This window comes from Sus scrofa, chromosome 18, assembly GCF_054392235.1.
Source record: "Sus scrofa isolate SSC_HxYL_T2T_F1_AM1 chromosome 18, Sscrofa_HxYL_maternal_Yorkshire_Landrace_v2.0, whole genome shotgun sequence".
Classification (NCBI taxonomy): domain Eukaryota; kingdom Metazoa; phylum Chordata; class Mammalia; order Artiodactyla; family Suidae; genus Sus; species Sus scrofa.
In genome coordinates, this window is record NC_139400.1 from 63503317 (window position 1) to 63524662 (window position 21346).

General features: G+C 48.3%; 1 protein-coding gene across 3 annotated transcripts in view; it reads right to left on the bottom strand.

Annotated features, from left to right (window-relative positions):
• Positions 1–10705: 10705 nt before the first annotated feature.
• Positions 10706–21346, bottom strand: part of RALA (RAS like proto-oncogene A) — an 81197-nt gene continuing 70556 nt past the window's right edge. For 2 of the 3 annotated variants that reach the window (XM_021079219.2, XM_021079218.2), the window contains exons 4-5: positions 20894–21068; positions 10706–12603 (exon numbers count right to left, since the gene is read on the bottom strand). In XM_021079219.2, the coding sequence (XP_020934878.1) occupies positions 12481–12603; positions 20894–21068 (298 nt within the window). In that variant the 3' untranslated portion in view covers positions 10706–12480. The remainder of the gene's footprint in view (positions 12604–20893; positions 21069–21346) is intronic. The other variant, XM_013985841.3, reaches the window with a different exon arrangement.

Below are 21346 nucleotides of genomic sequence, written 5' to 3' on the forward strand. Positions count from 1 at the left end.
GATTCCTTCCAGGTACTGTGTTGTCGTCTCTGTTCTTTTCTCGCTCCTTGTGAAACGCTTCTCATTTTCTAGGTCTGTGCCTCTGTTCTTTCTCCGAGATCTCGGATCGTCTTTACTAGCATTACTCTGAACTCTTCTTCAGATGGCCGCCTATCTTCATTTTACTTAGTTGTTCTTCCGGGTTTGTGTCTCGTTCCTTCATCTGGAGCGTATTTATCTGCTTTCTCATTTTGTGTCATTTTCTGTTTGTGGTCTCCTTTCTGCAGGCTGCAGCATTTTGGCCTCTCTTGCTTCTGGGGTCTGCCCCCTGGTGGGTGAAATTGTGCTTGGGCCGCTCCCTGGTGGGAGGGACGGGTGTCTGCCAACTGGTGGGTGGAGCTGGGTCTTTCCCTCTGGTGGGCAGGGCAAGGAGTGTGTTTAGAGGCAGCTGTGAGCTCAGCAGGATGCTGGGCGGCCTGTCGACTGATAAGTGGGGCTGCTGGGTGTTTGGCCTGAGGCATCCTGGCACTGGAGCATTCAGGCCAGGAGGTGGGCCAGGTCTTACTGGCAGGTCTTAATGGCAACCTCGGAAAGAGCCCACAGGGGTCAGCATTTTCTGGGGCCTCTGCCACTCGTATCCCTGCACGTGCCGTGAGCCACAGCCAACCAGTGCCACCCCAGGAGACCCTCCAAGACCCACAAATAGGTCTGCTTCAGGCTTCTATGGGTCACTGCTTTGTTGTGGGTCCTCGTGCCCAGGAAACACTGGGTGTGCCCTCCAAGAGCGGAGTCTCTGTTTCCCTCAGTCCTGGGAGGCTCCTGTACTCAACCCCACCGGCCTGCAAAGCCAAATATTCTGGGGGCTTCTCCTCCAGAGGCCCGACCCCAGGTTGGGGAGGCCGACGTGGGTTCGGAAATCTCACTCCTGTGTGGGAACGTCTGTGATATAATTCTTTTCCAGTGTGTGGGATCTGATTACATTTTGCAAAAGTGCCCCACCTACTGCACTGTTGTGGCTTCGTCTTTGTCTCTGAATGTCAAAGTATCTTTTGGGGTCAGTTCTCATCTTTCCTGTCGAAAGTTGTTCAGCAGTTGGTTGTGACTTTGGGGTTTTCATTCGAGGAAATGAGCTCAAGTCCTTCTATTCACTGTCTTGTCCTGAATCTCTAGTTAGATTTTTTTTTTTTTTTCCATTTTTGGCCACCCTGTGACTGTGGCGTTCCCAGGCCAGGCAGCAGATCCAAGCTGCAGTTGTGACCTATGCTGCAGCTGGGGCAATGGCAGATCCTTTAACCCACTGTGCTGGGCCAGGTTCAAACCCGTGTCCTGGCACTGCAGAGATGCTGCCTATCCCATTGCACCACAGCAGGAGCTCAGTCTACTTAGAATGTTTAAAATCTAACACACTGAGCATTCCTGCTTCTTCAGCTCTTCCCAGCACTGTAAGGGCGTGTGTTTTTCCGACCCCGGCTGCAGCAGACCTCAAGCCTTCACATTTGGTTACGAGTAGCACTGAGTTTCTGAGAAGACCTTTCAATGTTTCTTTCAGGTTAGGTTTCGTATTGCTGTCCTTTTGGTCTTGCTTGTCTGAGAAATTCTGGTCTCTTCTTCTGGTCTAAATGCTCATCTTGTTGAGCAGAGCGTCCGAGGTGGCGTATTTTCCCTTTCGGGACTTTGAATATGTCTTTCCACTCTCTTCTGGCCTACAGAGTTTCTGTAGCGCAATCAGGCGATGACTTTACTGGGGCTCCCATGCAGGAGCCTTAATTTTTCTCTTGCTGCTTTTAGAATCCTCTCTTTAACTTCTTTCTTTGTTTGTTTTAGGGCCGCATCCGCAGCACATGGAGGTTCCCAGACTAGGGGTTGAATTGGAGCGATAGCTGCCAGCCTGCACCACAGCCACAGCAACACCAGATCCCAGCCACCTCTAAAACCTACACCATAGCTCACAGAAATGCTGCATCCTTAATCCACTGAGCGAGGCCAGGGATCAAACCTGGGTCTACATGGACGCTAGTCAGATTCGTTTCCCCTGAATCTCGACAGGGACTCCCCTCTCTTTAACTTTTGCCCTTTTAGTTATAATGTCTGGGTGTAGGTCTGTTTCAGTCCGTCTCGTCTGGACCCTCTGTGCTTCCTGTACCTGGATATTTGTCTCCTTCTTTAGTTGTGGGAATTTTTCAGCCACGATTTCTTCAAATACATTTTCAATCCCCTTTTCTCTTTCTTTTTTTCTGGGACCCCACTTATGTGTAGATTGGCACACTTTATATTATCCTATAGGTCTCATCTATTTTTTTAAAATTACTTAATGAATTTATGACATGTACAGGTGTACAGCAATCATTTCCATCCCAAACGGTCTCTTACATTTCTTCGATTTTTTTTTCTCCTTTGTCTGTCTTTCTGTTTTTCTGATGCGTTGATTTCCATCATTCTGTCTTCCAGATCTTACATTTTCTTCATTATTCTGCTTTTCAGTGCCTTTAGTTCATATGTTTTTGGCAAGTAAGTTTTCTAATTTTCCTTGACTCTTCTTTGTATCTTCCAGTTTGTTGTTTTTTTTTTATAATAATCTGTTTTTGTATCAATAACCTTTCTTACTTCCTTCAGTGTTTGCATTATCTCTTTGCTGAACAAGTGGTCTTTTTCATTGTTCGTTCTTTCCAGGGACTTCTCTTTATCTTTTCGTGGGGGTGGTTCCTCTACTTCTTCCCTTGTGCTCTCTGACTCTGAGGTGAGGAGAAGCGGTTCACTGCTGTGGTCTTGAAGGGTGATGTTTGTGGGCAGTGCCCCTGGGTAGCCTCTGGGAGCCTGATGTTGTTGGGGCAGGGGCTGTTTGGAGCATGGATGCCATGTCCTTCCTCGGTGGGTGCTGGTCGTTATTCCCTTGATGGGGGGTGACTGGTGCTGTGATGACCTCAGCCTGCACTGGCTCTTGAGCGGGGCCTCCTCTTTGTTCTCCTCCTTGTGACAATAGGGGTGTCACAGCCCTATGGGGGTACAGTCTGGAGCAGACGCCCCCATTTCTGAGTTGTGATAGGAGGTAGGCAGGATTCGGAGCTCTCCTCGGAAGATTCGGTGGGTGTCTCTCCCAGGAGCTGTCCCTCAGGGAGTGCCCGCTGGGGTGTTGCCTGTCACCCGTCGCGCAGGCTCAGATCATACACTGCTGTTGGCATTTTCGTCGGCCCTGCCTCAACTGTGGCGGCGCAGGCAGTCCGTCCCCAGGTGTCCCTCAGCACAGAGCTGGAGGCGCAGACCCACTGAGGTCAGTGACCAGGACCACGGGGGCCACATGCCCTGGGACACACCACGGGAGCTATGAAATCAGCGCAGACCTCGGCGCTGCCTCTGCACGCGCACCTGTAAAGCCCACGCTGCCAATGCAGACCCTGCCCCGGCCCCGGGAGCACCCTTGGTCCACTCAGATGTCCTGCAGGCACTGAGCTCAGAAAGCTGACAGCGGGGTAGCGTAAATCCTGGATGGCACTTTAGCAGGGAGAGGGCTCAGATTTCAGCCCTGCTTCCTAAGCCACGTGGCCCCTGGGGCTCAGCTCTGATTTCAGCCCTGTTTCCATGTGTGGGCACCTCGCTGGCATTCGCGTGCTCCCGGTAGAGGTAGCACCATGCCAGCTCCAAACACAAGGAGAAAGCGGTTGCCAGGGAGGGGGCCTCATCCTTCCCTTTGCTTGAGCCTTAACAGGGGGATTTCAAAGGTGTCGCACACCCACCACGAGCTCCCCAAGAGTGAGTCTGCAGGGGGGGCCCTGCAGGGGGGGCCCCACCCCTCCCTTTATGAACAACGGCCCTCTGCCTCTATGGCAGGCCTGGGCTGCTTCTGTGTGCGCCTCGTATCACGCTCCAGCCCCTTCAGGCTGTGTCCATGCAGCCAACCCCAGTTCTGCCCCCAGGTCTGTCCTCTGAAGCCCACGTTCCAGCACCCGGGCCCCTTGGGTACCAGCAGATGCTCGTCTCAGGCGGGGGACCACAGCGCCGTGGCCAAGACTATCTGTGCAGGTCCCTATCTGTCCTGCCTGCTGCACAGCAGCTGCTGCACACTCCTCCAAGGCTCTGAAGCGCCCCTGTTGTCCTGGCTGATCTCCCTGTGGGTTCAGGGGCTTCCCAGGGTGCGGGAACTTTCCTCTTTCACAGCTCCTCCCAGGGATGCAGGTCCTGTCCCGATTCCCTTTTTATTTATTTATTTATTTTTTGCTTTCATTCGGCCTGCTTACATGGAGATCTTTCTTGCAACTTTGGGTGTCTGAGACATCCTGCCAGCATGCAGTAGGTGTTCCATGAGAACTGGCCCATATGTAGACATATTTCCGATGTATTTGTTGAAGTGAGTGCCGCGTCCTTCTCTGCCGTCTTGTTCCTGCCTCTGAGCATTTTTTCATGTGCTTATTGGCTATTTGCATTTTTGTCTTAGGGAAGGTGTTTATTTGTGTCTCTTGTCCATTTTAAATTGGGTTATTTGTCTGTTTATTGCTTTTTGGGTTTTTTGTTTTTGTCTTTTTAGGGCCGAACCCTTGGCATATAGAGGTTCCCAGGCGAGGGGTCAAATCAGAACTGTGGCCTCTGGCCTACACCACCGCCGCAGCAATACCGGATCCTTAATCCACTGAGTGAGGCCAGGGATTGAACCTATGTCCTCATAGTTACTAGTCAGATTTGTTTCTGCTGAGCCACAGAGGGAACTCCTGTCCGTTTACTGTTGAGTTGTAAGTAGTTTGTTTTACGTAGTCTGAGATGCAAGTTCCTCGTCAGATGTATAATTTGCAGATATTTCCTTCCCTTTGCTGGGTTGTGTATGCTTTCTCGATTATATTCTTCAAAGCACTGAAGTTTTAAATCTTGTGTATGTTATGGCTTAGAAAGCTTTGCCTAATCTAGATTACAAAGACTTACTGCTATATATTTTTCTCCTAAGAGTTTTGTAGTTTAGCTCCACCATTTTAGGTGAGAGATCCATTTTGAGTTAATTTTTGTGCACGGCATAAAGATCACACGAGGTGTTGCTCTTTCGTACGGGGACGTCCAGGTGTCCCCAGCACTATTTTGTTGAAAAACTCTTCTTTCCCATTGAATTGTCTTGGCACCCTTGTCCAAAATAGACTGACCACAAATGTGAGGATTTGCTTTTGGACGCCAAAGTCTATTCCATTTGCTCTATTTGTCTGTTCTGATGCCAGTACCACAATCTCGATTACTCTAGTTGTGAAATCAGGACTTTATTTTTTTCTTCCAAGGTTGTTCTGGCTAGTCTTGAATTTACATATCAATTTTACAATGAGTCAATTTCTGCAAAAAAAAAAAAAAAATCTTCAGGGACTGTGATAAGGACGGCCTTGAACACGTAGACTATTTGGGGGGTGTTACTGTATTAGGAACGATGAAATCTAATCCGTCAACACGGGGTAGCTTTCTATTGGTTTAGGTCACCTTTCATTTCTTTCAACAATTTACTTTTCAGGCCTTCGTTTCGTACGTCTTCTTTTGAATTTATTCGTAAACAGTTGACTCTTGATGTTAGTGCAGATGGAATTATTTTTCTTAAATGCATTTGGAGATTGGTCATTGCTAGTGTCTAGAAATGCAGCTGATTTGGAACACTGATGTGGTGCTCTGAAATCTTGCCGAGCTTATTTAATAGTCCTACTAGTTGTAGATGGATTCCTTAGGATTTTCTATATGCAACATCACCGCATCTGCAAATAGGGCTTTTTCCTCACATTTTATGTTATTTTATTTTTATATTGCCTCTCGTGTTTTCTTTCTTTTCTTTTTCTTTTTTAACATATAATCATTTTTTTTTCCATTATAGCTGGTTCCACTCATTTTAAAAATAGACTCACGTTTCCCACGGTGGTGCAGTGGATTAAGAATCCGACTGCCGTGGCTCCCGTCACTGTGGAGGTGCCTGTGTGATCCCTGGCCTGGCACAGCAGGTTAAAGGATCCAGTGTTGCCACAGCTGCTGCACAGGTCATAGCTGCGGGTTGGATTCAGTCCCGAGCCTGGGAACTTCTATAGCCCATGGGTGCGGCCATAAAAAAAATAGACTTTATCTTTTAGAGTAGTTTACGTTTACCCCAAAATTGAGAGACACGTAGCCCCGGCTTTGGTGTTTGTCTGCACCAAGTGTACACACAGTCGGCGAAGCTACACTGATCCTCATCGCCCAGAGCCCGTAGTTCACCTTCGGCTTCACCCTTGGGTACATTCCATGGGCTCGCACACATCTGTCGTGATAGGAGTCTGCCCTCTGGCATGTCACACGGAACATTTTCACTGCCCTCCACATCCTCTGGGACCCACCTGTTTATCTCTTCCTCCTCACTAACCCTGGGACTTTTTATTGTCTCCATAGTTTTAGCTTTTCCAGAGTGTCAAATAGTTGGAATCATAGGGTAGGCAGACTTTTCAGATTGGCTTCTTTCACGGAGTGGTGTACGTTTAAGGTTCCTCCACGACCTTTCGTGTTGATACTTCACTTTTACAGTGCTGCGTAATATTCCACTGTCTGCATATACCCACTTTCTTATCTGTTCACCTAGTGAAGGACATCATGGTTGCTTCTAAGTTTTGTTAAGTATGATTAAAGCTGCTGTAGATATCCACGTGCAGTTTTTTTGTGTGGAGCTCAGCGTCCAATTTCTTTGGATGAATGCAAAGGGGTGTGATTGTTAGACAGTTGGTGAGAGAATGTTTAGATTTGTAAGCAACCACCAAACTGTCTTCCAAGTGTCTGTACCATTTTTGCATTTCCACAAGCAAGAAATGAGATTTTATTTTGCTCCACATCCTTACGAGCAGTTGGTGTTGTCATTTTAATAGGTGCGTAGCGGTATCTTCCTTTTTTTTTTTTCTTTTTTTTGGCTGGCTCACAGCACATGAAGTTCCCCAGGCCAGGGATCAGAGCTGAGCTGCAGTTGCAACCTACACTGCAGCTGTGGCAACACTGGATCCTGAATCCACTGTACTGGGCCGGGTATTGAACCTGTGTTCCGGTGCTAAAGAGATGCCACCGATCCTGCTGCACCACAGCAGGAGCTCCTCTCCTTCCTCTTTCAATCTGCGTTTCCTTAGTAACATATGACATGGAGCATCTGTTCATGTGCCTGTGTGCCTTCTGCGTATCTTCTCTGGTGATGTGTCTGTTAGGGTCTTGGGCCTCTTTTTTATTGGGTTGCTTTCTTAATACTGAATTTGAGGAGTTCTTTGCATATTTTGGATAAAATCCTGTAACAGATGTCTCTTGCAAATATTTTCTCCCTGTCTGTGACTTGTCTTCTAACCCTCTTGACAGTGTCTGTAATTTGCATTTCATGACGAGGAACCTCTTTTTGTGCGCTTATTTGCCATGTAGTGAAGTATCTGGTTTATGTCTTTTGTCCATTTTCTAATTTTCTGTTATTTTGGAAGTTCTCTCTACATTCCAGATATAAAGCCTTTGGAGGCTCTATGTAATCATATATTTAAGAAAATTTCGATTATTTCAAGCAGTACCCGAATGCATCCTTCATCAGAACGTAGGATCACGTTTAACCCTCAAGCCCTTTCTCTCACCATCCTCTCTTGGGTAACCATGATTATATATTTTAGGTATATCCATCTAGATTTTTTAAAAACAGCTTTCTCAAGATAAACTTATAGAATGTACACAGTGTGGTTGGTATAAGGGTTTTACAAAAATGCTATCTATGTCTCAGGAATATTTTAGAGGCGTTCCTGTTTGGGTGCAGTGGAAACGAATCTGACTAGTATCCACGAGGATGCAGGTTCGATCCCTGGCCTTGCTCAGTGGGTTAAGGTTCCGGCGTTGCCGGGAGCTGTGGGGTAGGTCACAGAGGCGGCTCGGATCCTGCATGGCTGTGGCTGGGGTGTAGGCCGGCAGCTGTAGCTCTGGTTCAGCCTCTAGCCTGGGAACCTCCATATGCCGTGGGTGTGGCCCTAAGCAAAAGCGAAAACGAGTGTTTTAGAGCCCTCTATGCTGACAAGCACCTCCAGTCCGGTCCTCTAAGCTGCTGTGCCGTATGGACGTGCGAACGAAGGGTGTGTGTTCTCCTGCCTGGGCTGTCATGCGGGTCTCGGCGGTCTCACCGCCTGCAGCCTGACTCTGGGCGCATGCGCAAGCTGTTCTTTCGGGCGAGGTGGCGAAAGGGGATCCTGAGAGCGTGAGGCCCGGGCCTTGGCTGGTGTCGCTGTGCTGCCTTGACGCCCTCCCAGGTGTGTGTTTCCCAGGCCCCGGCCAACAGCCGCCTCTCTTCCGCGTGTAAGACGCACCCGCTGGCATGCCACTTGTCCACCGCCCGCAGACGCGAGCCGTGTCCGAGCGAGGCCTGGAAGGGGGTGGGGTCCGGACGCGTTGCTGGGGAGGGTCCCCTCCCGAGCGCCTCCTGTGCCCGGGCGCGAGCCCGCCCACCCGCTGTTCGCCGCTCTTTAGCGGGCGGCGTCGGGGAAGGACACATGGGGACGACGCGAATGCTCAGGTGGCTTCCAGGCCGACTTCCAGGTGCCCGGGAAAACGTCTAAGTATCTTCCCACCCAGTCTGGCGTCTCTGCAAAGATCCGCCCGCACCAAGCAGCGGCGCCGGCGCTGCTCCGGGCGACCCGCGGAGCGGGGGAGGCCTCTCGTGACCCGCTCCGTCCCTTCCGCGTGGACAGACCTTGACTCCCGCTTGGGGGCCCTTGTGACCGCTTTGCCCTTGGCAGCGAGCAGGCACCTAAACGTTCAGCTGTTGGCTTTCCTGGGGGCTTTGGCTAAAGGCGACCTTGTTCCTCCATCAGCTGAACTGTGCACGTCACCAGGGCTCTCACGGCCTCTCTTCAGCGGCTGTGACATGCTCTCCTGCCCGCTCCCTCTCCCCAGAAAGGCTGCTCTTCGAGGACGGAGGCAACACGAGCCCGACGTCCCTCCCCACCCACCCGGCAGCTGCACGCAGGGCTGCTGGCGCGAGGGCCTGGGAAATTCTTTTGCAGTTGGAGGAACAGGGGGCGAGAGCTTTGGGGCCGCCAGAGAAGGCGGCCTCTTGACAGATGTTATGGAAAAAGCCCTGGAAGACCGACTCTGCCGCTGAGCTCTGAAGTTTTCCCTCTGGAGCGTGGTCTTTCTCTTTGCAGCGGGGCCGCAAGCACGGGAGGCCTCTGTGTTCAGCAACCTCTGCAAGCTCTCCGCAGACCGTCGCTGACCAGGTGGCTGCAGCCTTGGGGAAACCTTGGCCGTTTCCCACCTTGGTGCAGGCCTTCAATAATTAATCCTAGTCTCTGCTCTGCCTCTTCCCTCTGCCGTGATTCAGAGCATGGGCTAGGGAGCTAGACGACTTGGCTTCCAAGCTCAGCTAAATCGTTTTACCAGCTTTGGGGCCCCGGGCAAGTCATTCAACTGCTCCATGCCTCAGTTTCTCCATCTGCAAAATAGGGACTTAAGGGTAGCACCTACCTCATCAGGTTAATACTAAATTACAAAAAACACAGCTTTGCTCAGGGCGTGCACAGATGTGTTTGCTATTATGACGACTTTGCAATCACAAGAAATAGGGGATTTAGCCCAGTGTAAGGAGACCCAGACCTATTTTCTCATCTTTTTAAAACTTCCTTTTCTTAGGCATGAAACACTTAGGTACTTTTTCAGTGTGAATTTCTGTACTTGTCCCTAATTCATGTTTGTCCTTCCATCTGTTGTCCCAGCAGTGGCCAGAGTAGGTGGTCCATAAAAACCTGCTGATAATGCACCGTACATCAGCTATACTTCAACTAAAACAAATCAGGAGTTCCCTGGTGGCTCAATGGGTTAAGGACCTGGAGTTGCCACTGCTGTGGCACAGAAGCTCGGGAACTTCTGAGTGCTGTGGACACAGCCTCCACTGCCTCCCACACTTGACTCGCAAAGTGATTTGCTAAAGGAGACCTCTACCTAGATTAGATAAGAGGATTACTTTGAAAACTTTATAGGAAGTTTTGATGAATGTTTTAAGGCAGTTATGTAAGGTTGCCGAATCTTAAGTATTACATCCTTGCCACGGAATTTTGAAAATGACATTCTGACTGAGTCTGAGACCAGAACTTCCTCTAAGTACCTATTCAACATCATGGCCTTGATGGGTGTAAACATGGGTCCCAGAGTGAAGTTAAAAGTATGCCAAGCCTAACGTGAGTGTGCTCACACTGGCACCGTTTAGGAGTAAGAAATGCGAGTGAATTGGATGTTGAAAGGTTGTGCTCAGCTTTGGGCCGGATGGTTTCTAACCCGGAGGCTGAGAGTGTTAATGGGCCACCGTTTCTCACCAGACAGCAAATGTGAGGCACGGGCCTGAAGCTGGACGAAATGCGGTTGGGGGGTGGGGGTGGGGTCTTCCTGCTCCAGCTTGGAAATGAACGTGTCTGTGGATCAGTCTGACTTAGAACAGGGATATAGAGCTGCCACCCACTCACTCTAGAGTGGGCTATTCGAGAAGCAGCATTTGCGTCTGTGACTTTCGCGACAGCAGAAGAGTATCTGCTGTGCAGCTGTGCACACGGGCGCGTCCATTTCTGAGCCTTGGTTAAACCAGAGCCACAGAGGTCACTGACAGTGAGGAAATCTGGCAGATTTCTTCTCGCACAGAAGCCCCTAAACTGATAGCTCCAAAGATTTCGTTGACTTAAAATCTCGGGTAAGGATGCCCAGGTCAATAAATCTGAATTTTACACGTAACGTTGTAAACATCAAGGAACACCACAAACGCTAAAAAAAAAAAAAAGAGAAAGTTTATTGGTCTTTAAATGGCTCAAATTGCAAAGAAATCAATCGGGTAGTGGCATCAGCCTAAGACACATGATGCTTCTTTGTCGTTTGGCTTCATAGCACCTCGGTACCCAGGAGAGGAAAGGCCTCAAAGCAGAGTCACAATGGTAGTGGTTGGGCCCGGCTCAGGGACACGGCGATGCGTTCACACGGAGAGCGCTGTGCCCGAGGGCCGGGCTTCCATGGACGTTTACTTCTGCACACAGCACAGCCTATGGAAACAGGAAGGGAAAGATGTACACCTCGACCCCTGAAGGGCAAATGTTCCGCATGACAAGCTGGACGCAGCATCTAAGGAGTTCGGTTCCTAAAGAGCCTAGTTGAGCTTCACATATGCACATCTGCTACCTGGAAGGCCAAGCACGTCTTTGACTTGTTGAAATTAGGACGGAGCCAAAAGAAACACTCTGGGATGAAACCAGGACAGCTCATTCGACAGAGAGGAATCTGACAGGGGCGTGTTTCCCCCTGGATTAGGTTCTCGAGTGGCCGGTGGGCCCCAGCGGCGCAGCGCACGGCCCGGGCCTACCGTCTGGGGCACACGCGCCGTCTGCGCTGTGCTTGGCTTTGGTGGTTTGAGGACAGCTTGGGGGGTGCAGCTGTGGTCCTCATTACAGCCACAGACCACAGGGACGCCCGGCACCTCCCGTGCAGCCAAACTGCAGCCCCAGGAGCACAAGCGGAGCCGTTCACGGGCGGCAGCACCACGGTTCCCGAAGGTTCTGGCTTCTCTGCGCCCGGCTCCCGGGCGTCAGAAACTTCCCACACACTGGCCACTTGCCGAAAGGGATCTGCAGGGTCCAGCATCTTGGAGAAAGAGGGTTGGTTCACTGAAACACTAGTACGGAATCCTACAAGCAAATGCTGGCCCTTCCTTTTCAACTCCATTAGGGTTAATTAAAAGCGAGCAAGGCGCTCTGGAACCTTCCTTTCGAGAACCAGAGTATGGCACACAGTTTCAATTGGACAGACTCCTAGCAGTTATTTCTCGAGAGTCTTCTACACAGAAGTTGTTCTCCACTCTGCGTGGACCTCTAGTCCCTCTCTAGGACACCTGGGCAGCGGGGCCAGGCTCAGGGAGGACACACCCAGAACGACGAGCGGGTATGTTCGGTTTCTAAATTAAGGCATAGAAAACATTTCCATGTACAAGTTGCCACCACTTTTCTAAGTTAATCACCAGTAATGGAAGCTCACAGACGAATGACTCTCGATTTAACTGTATGCAACAATCATGCCAGTAACGGCGTCTCTGTATTTCGCATAACAATGGTTAAAAAGTGGTACAGCTTAACAATCATGTTCACAACTGTCATTTTTCAAGGCAGTAGAAGACCAAGACAGTTTAAAAGGATATAAAATCTAAGCTTTATAACAAACCAGAGGACGCGGCCTTTCCTCCCACTGCCCACCCCGATCTCATCTGAGTAAGTTCAAGAAAGATTGCCGGCAAAACACAAGCTCCCACGCTACATTCAGACCGTGATACATGTAGGCGATTATGAAATAAGTTGAACTTTGCTTCTTGGTGAAGCCACATTAATTTCTTTTTTAAGTGAATTTGACTTTCAGTGCAGTTCCAATTCATGCTTTTAGAGATACATAACAATTTCCAAAATGTTAAAGTAATTTCAGTCAATTGAGCCTTCAATGGCAAAGCTTATAAATTATATTTATTAGTATATGGTCAAGATAAGAAAGGAGTTTGGGCTTTGATTATAAAATGCAGCATCTTTCTCTGATTCTCTTGGCTAAACTTTTCCTCTTCTTTTTTCCATTCTTTTCTTTGCTGTCTTCCATCTTTCGGGCTCGAATTTCCCTCATTAAATCAAAAAACACCTAGAAAGAAGAGAAGAGGTTAAATTAAGTAAGAGGTGCCTGGTGCTTCTCCGAATGACAGCAGTAAACCTGGGGACATCATGTGACTGTTTAAGAGCGCTTGTTGGGGGAGTGCAGGGAGAGGGGAGCACACAACTGAAGCCTGCTTCTCCAAGTACATACTGACGAAGTGGGAAGAGGATTTTCCGAATTTTTGGCAAAATGTGTTTATCTAATATAATCTAATCTCTCCATCTGAATTTCCAAGGTAAAAATGAAAAAAAAAAAACCCCAAAAACCACAAGTGATGATAGCTCCAAAACTAAAACTTGATGGATTACATCTGAGTAAATTTCTTTTTTTTTTTTTTTGGTCTTTTTGCTATTTCTTGGGCCGCTCCCGCGGCATATGGAGATTCCCAGGCTAGGGGTCCAATCGGAGCTGTAGCTGCCGGCCCACGCCAGAGCCACAGCAATGCGGGATCCGAGCCGCGTCTGCAACCTACACCACAGCTCACGGCAACGCCGGATTGTTAACCCACTGAGCAAGGTTAGGGATTGAACCCGCAACCTCATGGTTCCTAGTCGGATTCGTTAACCACTGCGTCACGACGGGAACTCCACATCTGAGTAAATTTCTAGTTAGCAAATATAACTTTATCAACTAATTAATTCGTATTTAACACAATTACAATGAATAACCTGTTTTCCTTCAGCTCCATTTTAAAGAACAGACTGCTTCCTTTGTTTTGATGCCAGGCACTAGGGCTTATGGGACTATACTTGAAGACTTATCAATTCTTGTTTGATGTCTAGAACTTGGCAAATATGGGGTATATTAGCATAATAATTTAAAAAATTACTGGTATAACAATTCAAAAGTTAAATATCAATAACTAATGTTTGGGGGCACACACCAAGAAGGGCCTGGAAGGATATGGACTCACTGTACACGAATAGTTAGAAGTGTGTGAAAAACTTTATGGGTGACACTTTTGCATTCTGGATTTTTAAAAAAAATTCAGTTATTCTAGAATAAAAAAACTTGATAAGATTAAAAACAAACAAGAAATATAAAAGAGATAATGTTCTAAATACCACAGCCAAAGCCATCCTGAGAAAGAAAAACGGACCTGGAGGAGTCAGGACCCCTGACTTCAGACTATACTACAAAGCTAGAATCATCAAAACAGTTTGGTACTGGCACGAAAACAGCGCTGTAGATCAATGGAACAGGACAGAACGCCCAGAAATAAAGGTGCACACTTAGGATCAATTAAGCTAAGACTAAGAAGGCAAGCGCACACAATGGAGAAAAGACAGTCTCTTCAAGAAGTGGTGCTGGGAAAACTGGAGAGCTCCATGTAGAATAAAATCGGAACATTCGCTACCACCATCTGCAAAAGGAAAGACCTAAAGCTCAGACCAGATTCTGTAAAACTCTTAGAGGGAAACACAGGCAATATTCTGACATACGCTGCAGTCACATCTTTTTGGATCCACCTCCTCATAAGGAAAAGAAGAACAAAAGTAAACAAATGGGACCCAATTTAACTTAAAAGCTTTGGTAACAGCAAAGGAAACCATAAATAAAACCAAAGCTAACCCAGAGGATGGGAACATATATTTGCAAAGTGGACCAATAAGGGATTAGATAGAGAAACAGCTCGGGCAGCTCAGTATCAGAAAAGTAAACAGCCCAATAAAAAAATGGCAGATCTAAATGGACATATCTCCACAGACAGATGGCCAAAAGTTATATTAAAAGATGCGCAGCACTGCTAAGGATTAAAGAAATGCAAATCAAAACTACAATGAGGTACCACCTCATGCTTGCTATATGAATGGCCATCTTCGAAGAGTTAGAATAAATGCTGGAGAGGGAGAGGAGAAAAGAACCTTCCTACACTGTTGGTGGGAACATAAATTGGTACAACCACCATGAAGAACAGTAGGGAGTTTCCTTAAAAAATTAAAAATAGGAGTTCCCGTCGTGGCTCAGTGGTTAGCGAATCCAGCTGGGACCCATGAGGTTGCAGGTTCAATCCCTGGCTTTGCTCAGTGGGTTAAGGATCCGGTGTTGCCATGAGCTGTGGTGTAGGTCGCAGACGCGGCTTGGATGTGGCATTTCTGTGGCTGTGGTGCAGGTCAGCGGCAACAGCTCCGATTAGACCCCTAGCCTGGGAACTTCCATATGCCACAGGTGCGGCCCTAAAAAAGACAAAAAAATTAAAAAATAAATAAAACTAGATAATCAACAAGAACCTGTCTACTCAATACTCTGCAATAGCCCTACATGGGGAAGAATCTGAAACACAATGGCTGTGTGTATGTAAAACAGAACCACCTTGCTGTGCACCTGAAACTACAAACTGTAAACCAGCTATATTCCAACATAAAACAAACACCCTACAAATGCATGTTAGGTAAGACTGCTGCGCCTTTTCAAATGTGTCCAGAGCTCTCTCATGGAAACTTTTTTTTTTTTTTTTTTTTTGCTTTTTAGGGCTGCCCCTCTGGGGTCAAACTGGAGCTGCAGCTGCCGGCCTACCGCACAGCCATGTGGGGTCCAAGCCACGTCTGTGACCTACACCATAGCTCATGGCCATGCTGGACCCTAAGCTACTGAGCGAGGCCAGGAACCGAGCCTGCATCCTCATGGATATTAGTTGGGTTCGTGACCCACTGAGCCACAACAGGAACTCCCTCTAATGGAAACTTTAATTGAAAAGCCAGGCGCCAAACAGTATATGTTTGGGTTCAGAACCGAACTTACATGCATTTGCCTGCATTTTCAGAAAGGATCAATGAAATGATAAACCAAACACTACCAATTTCCTTTTCAGGAGAAAAGGAACAGAATAAAAAGAATAATGGAGCATCTCTGAATATACTTCGTTATATAATTTCTAGTTTGGAGAATTTAATGTTTTACATATTCGAAAATGAAGTTAAAAACACAAAAGCAACTGCTAAAACTGAAAATCAAACTAAAACGAAGACTATATGTCAAGATGGTGACATAATCATCCAGAGGAAAGAATTATTTCAAAAGACATACTGAAATATTCCTCTCAGAACAACAGATGCTCAGAATAAAAATAAAAACAAAACCTCAACTTCAACAAAAAACAACTCTACGCTGCAGTTCAGTCATGAGTGGTAATAGTGGTATTCTGCTCTTTTAGAATATGTATGTATATAAATATGCATTGGAACATGACAAGTAATTGTGTCACACTAGTTTAGAACCCAAAACTTCCAGTGTAAGAGAAAAGAGATGAAAACAAATCCAGGAGGTAAATGTCCTGAGCGCTAAAACCGGATGGGCAAGAGCAGTACAACCTCATGCTTTCACTCTTAATAACTGACAGGTTGGAGTTCCCGTCGTGGCGCAGTGGGAACGAATTTGACTACTATCCATGAGGATGCGGGTTTGATCCCTGGCCTTGCTCAGTGGGTCAGGGATCCAGCGTTGCTGTGAGCTGTGGTACAGACTGCAGACTCTGCTCAGACCCTGCGGTGCTGCAGCTGTGGTGTAGGCCGGCAGCTACAGCTCCAATTGGACTCCTACCCTGGGAACTTCTACATGCTGCCAAGTGTGGCCCTAAAAAGCAAAAAAAGCAAACAAAAAAAAAGAAAAAAATCCACATGTTTTTTAGCGCTATTCACTGAAAGGCCAGGAAGCCACGAAACCCAACAACAACAAGCAGACTGGCCCCCAGGTTGTGGCTGCTAAATACAGTTGCTCCCACTGAGACTATGGTTGCTTTCAGCTGGATGGCTGATTCCTGAGCTGGAGTGAGAACAGAATGGAAGTCAGAAAGCCGGGACGAACAGACTAACGGGCTGAAGTCAAATGGACACAGGACCAACACAAAAGGACACAAACAGTCAGAAGGGAAAACGGAGGAGCTGCTGCTTTGGCGCAGTGGTTTAGTGATCTGGTTTGTCTTCGTGGAGCTTGGATCCTTGTCGTGGCACAGTGGGTTAAAGGATCCGGCGTTGCCTTAGCAACAGCCCAGGTGGCAGGTGTGGCTCACTCGATCCTGGCTGACATAACCCCCTGAGTTCTTCCCTGTTTGCTGCTGCTCCACTTCCCAGAGCCTGGGACTTGGGGATATGCCTCTGCTTCGAGTCCCTACCTGCCCGGCTGGGCGGGAACCTCCAAGCTGACTACGGGTGATTAGCAGAGTCCTCCCGGCACTGCTTTCTGATGTGGATGCATCACAACGAATCGGATATGAGAAGATCTGTGTTCTGATTTCAGATACGTCCCTGCAGTAAACTTCAAAGGAATCCCTATTGCAACCCGCCAAAGGTCACCCTAACTAGCAAACCTGGCGGGAAACATTTTAGGTCTCCGTCAGCCAACGTGGCCAATTACAGCTAAAGGAGGTCCTGTTTCGAGTGCCCAGTGGGAGGAAATGAGCAAAACGGAGAACCGGTTCTGATGAACTCAGGCAGGCGATGATTCCCGAAGCACGGGGCTCCTTCCGACCTCTGGTAACAGCTTTCAAACTCTTCTCGCCTTCACTCCCTCCCTCTCTTCTTCTCGTTCCCTTTTCTTTCTTTTTTCCCCGCTGTAGGGCAGCTCCGCCTGTAAAAACTTGAGTCTTCTAAATTCCAAACCCCTCTTCTCACATAAATCAAAATCAAAACTAGTTAAACACACACAGGCTCAAAATGCTTAGCCCGGAATAGAGCTGGAAAAACACATATAAACGTTATCAGAAATGACCGCACTCTCTCTTTAACATCGTGGGCTGTTAGCTTTAATTTTAAACCTTTGCCTTCACCAGTTTCCTTATTTTCAGTACATAGCGGCCCCTAGGTTACCACACAGATACAAAGGAATTAAGGATCTACTGAGAGCGCCAACACAGAAAGAAAGTAACAAGCACAGGTAGGTGTTTTTTTAAATTTAGGCTTGGAAGGCATGGTGTGGATGAGGAGACAATATTCGCAACAGATAGAAGGGGGCTTGTGAGTAAGAAAGCCGCCCCTGCCCCATCTGATCAAGGGGCAGAAGAAAGCAACTGGGTAGCAGATGCAGCGCCACAGGTATTCCAACCCTTGTTTTCCGGGAAACGGTGAGGAGGCCACACCCGCCCTGTGACTCGGAGCCGGGAATGTCCTTTCTCCGCAGCTCAGTTTCTCATCTGCAAAGGCAGCGCTGGGGGGAGACCTACGCCCCCCAGGGTTAAAGACCAAGCAGCCAGCGCTCACACGTGCCTGGAACCATGGGATACACCACCTCCTCGGGAAGAACAAAGGTAACCTAAGTGCAACCTAATTTCCGGAAGTGAAAGAGCTGCTGCAAGTTACTCTTCCTGAGCCCCGGGGGTTCCTATCTGGCAGCCACTCTTCAGGATGCAGCGGTGAAAATGCATCTACCTGGGACTTAGGTCTCTGGTCAGATTCTTACCTACAGTCCTGATATATACACACATGTGTGCTTGGGGGTCTGCGTGTGAGTGCGTTTCAAACACAGGTGGCAACCAATGACAGACCAAGTACAAATACAGTGTTCGTACTTTGCTTTTTTCCCCCATTTGCCAAAACAATGGAGAGAAACTAAGCAGGTAGGGGTCAACAAGGAGAGTAGGATTTATTACGTCAAGAGAGCCGCTTGTGGAGTTCCCACTGTGGCGGAAACAAATCTGACTGGCATCCATGAGGTTGTGGTTCAATCCCTGGCCTCGTTCAGTGGGTTAAGGATCTGGCGTGGCTGTGGCTGTGGTGTAGGCTGGCAGCTGCAGCTCCGATTCAACCCCTAGCCTGGCAACCTCCGTGCGCCGAGAGTGCGGCCCTCAAAAGAGTAACTAATTAAATAAATAAAAAGAGAGGCACTTTTATGTTGAAGAAAGAATTTTAGAAATGGACTGGTTTTTCAAATGTGCCAAGTACACTGTTCTGAACTGTGCTTTGTCATGTACAATGTTGACGAGCATTCCACACAAAGACATTTAGCTCTCTCTTCATTTCTTTCTTTCTTTCTTTTTTTTTTTGCTTTTTGGGGGTGTACTCTCGGCATATGGAGGTTCCCAGGCTGGGGTTGAATCAGAGCTGTAGCTGCTGGCCACAGCCACACAGGATCCAAGCCACGTGTGCAGCCTACACCACAGCTCATGGCAACAGCCAGATCCTTAACCCACTGAGCAAAGCCAGGGATCGAACCTGCGTCCTCATGGATGCTCGTCAGATCTGCAATGGCTGAGCCACGATGGGAACTCCTCTTCACTTCTTGTTGATGACTGCATAGTGTTCCACTGTATGCACACACCAGAATTTAAAGCAGTTGCTGGACACCTGGATGTTTCTAGTCTTTACCACTAGACATACACTGACGTGTCAATGTATTATTTTATCTCTCTGTTAACATTCTTCGAATTTGAATTGTTGCAGCCATGACTTTGATAGATAATTGCCAAATTGCCCTTCCATGAACATATGAAGTTTCCTTTTTTATCCATACTCCTGTCAACAGTATTACATCAACACCGTAATACAGCTTTTTTATCTGTCACACTGGGAAAAAAGGATCATTGTATTTTCAGATTGCACTTCCCTTTTTTTAAGTGAGACTAAACCTCTTTTCAAGTTTGAAAGGGGTTTGCATTTCTTTTTTTTTTCTTTTTTCTTTTTAGGGCCGCACCTGTGGCATATGGACACTCCCCAGGTTAGGGGTCAAATGGGAGCTGCAGCTGCTGGCCTCCACCAAGGCTACAACAACGCCAGATCTGAGTCAGGTCTGTGACCTACCCTGCAGCTCACAGCAACGCTGGATCCTTTAACCCACTGAGTGAGGCCAAGGATCAAACCCACGTCCTCATGGATACTAGTCAGGTTCTTAACCCGGTGAGCCACAATGGGAACTCCTACATTTCTGTGACCATTTTTTTCTGACCATTTCTCCACTGGGTTGCTGGTCTTTTTCCTACTGTCCTGGGACAGCTCTGATAATGCACACCACCGTCCTTGCCCAGGGCCTCTGAAGACAGCAGGTGACACCACAGGACGGCTCTGAGCCTCGGAACTTGGACTGTTACTGTTTTTGCCTCTGTTCTACGACCCACTCAAGACACTGACGAGGAGGAAACAAAGCACGTATCTGCGGTGATGATGTTCAGTGTTGCCTTTCAAACCCCCAAACACGCTGAACCTTCAAGTACGTTTCACTATTGCTTTAAAAACATGTGCCCTAACTTCAGAGGAAATGGGTACAGGGAGCAGAAACGCCGCAGTGCTCATTTTGTACAGAGATCTTCAGCCTATAGGAATCTGACCATGTGACTAAAAAATCAATCCGCTTAAGACAGCAATGACACTGTCTTACGACTTCCATTAAATGAACAGAAGGAATTGCTGATTTTTTTCAAACATGACTTTTGGACCAGGTTATTACACATCTGCGGGCAGGGCAGACGGGCTCACTAACACCTGCAGCCTCCTGCACGGTGTCCCTCTCAGGACGGTCCACAGTCCCCACCCTGCAAACCCAGGAGCTCACGCCACAAGCCAATTCTCAAGTCTCACCTCAACCAAACGGATCCACCTCTCCAGGGAAGCCCCAGGAATCGTGTTTATCAGGCTTTACAGGCAATTCTTCTGCACATGAGTTTGTGAAAGGCACTCACTGAGGAGAGCCTAGAGAGCTGGGGCTGCAAAGGGCTCCCCCCGACTGCCGGAGGGCCCTCAGAACCTGTGCTGCCCTCGCCCAGGGCAGGCCGCCTGAGTGCTGCTGACAGCAGGTCCAAGGCCCTGGGGAGGCTCCCGGGAGTGAGGTAAGGGTGTCCCTCTCCGGGTCTGCAGGAAGGGCCCAGCTGAACAAAGCGGGACGATGAAAGGGCAGAGGGCCGAGGAGTTCCCTTTCCCGGGGGTGGGGAACAGAGGCTGGAGTGGGAGTGCTGTGGGGGTGACAGAGGCGACGAACTCCTCGCCCCTGGGGCTCCTGCATCTTGGGAGGATGTCAACGGGGCCGGGAAGGCTTCGGCTCAGGGGACTTGGCAAATGCCTTCCAGATTCTCCAGCCAACCAGAATACGGGGGAGAAAAGGCAGGGCTTCAGGTCAGGCCTCGTAGTGAAGCCAGTCTCGCTGCAGTGTCTCTGGTTTTAATGCCTCTGGGGAAACTACGGACAAGGGGAGGTAAGACATCCTACCACGCTGTCCTGGAGCACTCGGGCTGATAAAAACCAACGTGGGTTACATCTCTACTGGAAAGTCTCGCAGCACCTCCAGACAAAAGGGGGCAGCGTTAGCGCAAACCAACGGTTTTCCACACAACGCAGCGGCGAGAAGGGCGGCCTACCTTGTCGACATTGGCTCGCGTTTTAGCGGATGTTTCCACGTAGTTAACATTCCACTGATCCGCTCTGGTTTTGGCCTCTTCTACAGAAACCTGCCTTTTATCTTCTAAATCTGATTTGTTTCCAACCAGCAGAAATGGAACGTTCTCATCTTCTTTTACTCTTAAAATCTGCTCCCTGGAAGTAAAAAAAAGAAAAAAAAATTGGCAAGAAATATGAACGCCATCTCTACATGTTCAAATGGCACAGCAACCACTGACCTGTGCCAGGAGCACTGAGTTGTTCCTGTCCAGGAACAGTCGGCTCACGTAGCACCTGGGAGGTAGGAAGCACGTCTTCCTCCTTCCACCTCTGGCCCCTCGAGCAGCAAGCTCACTGCACCAAAGAGGGAAAAATCACCCCCAGGAAGAGTATGGACCCGGCTGCGGAGCTAAGAAACCAAAGTACCGCCTCCG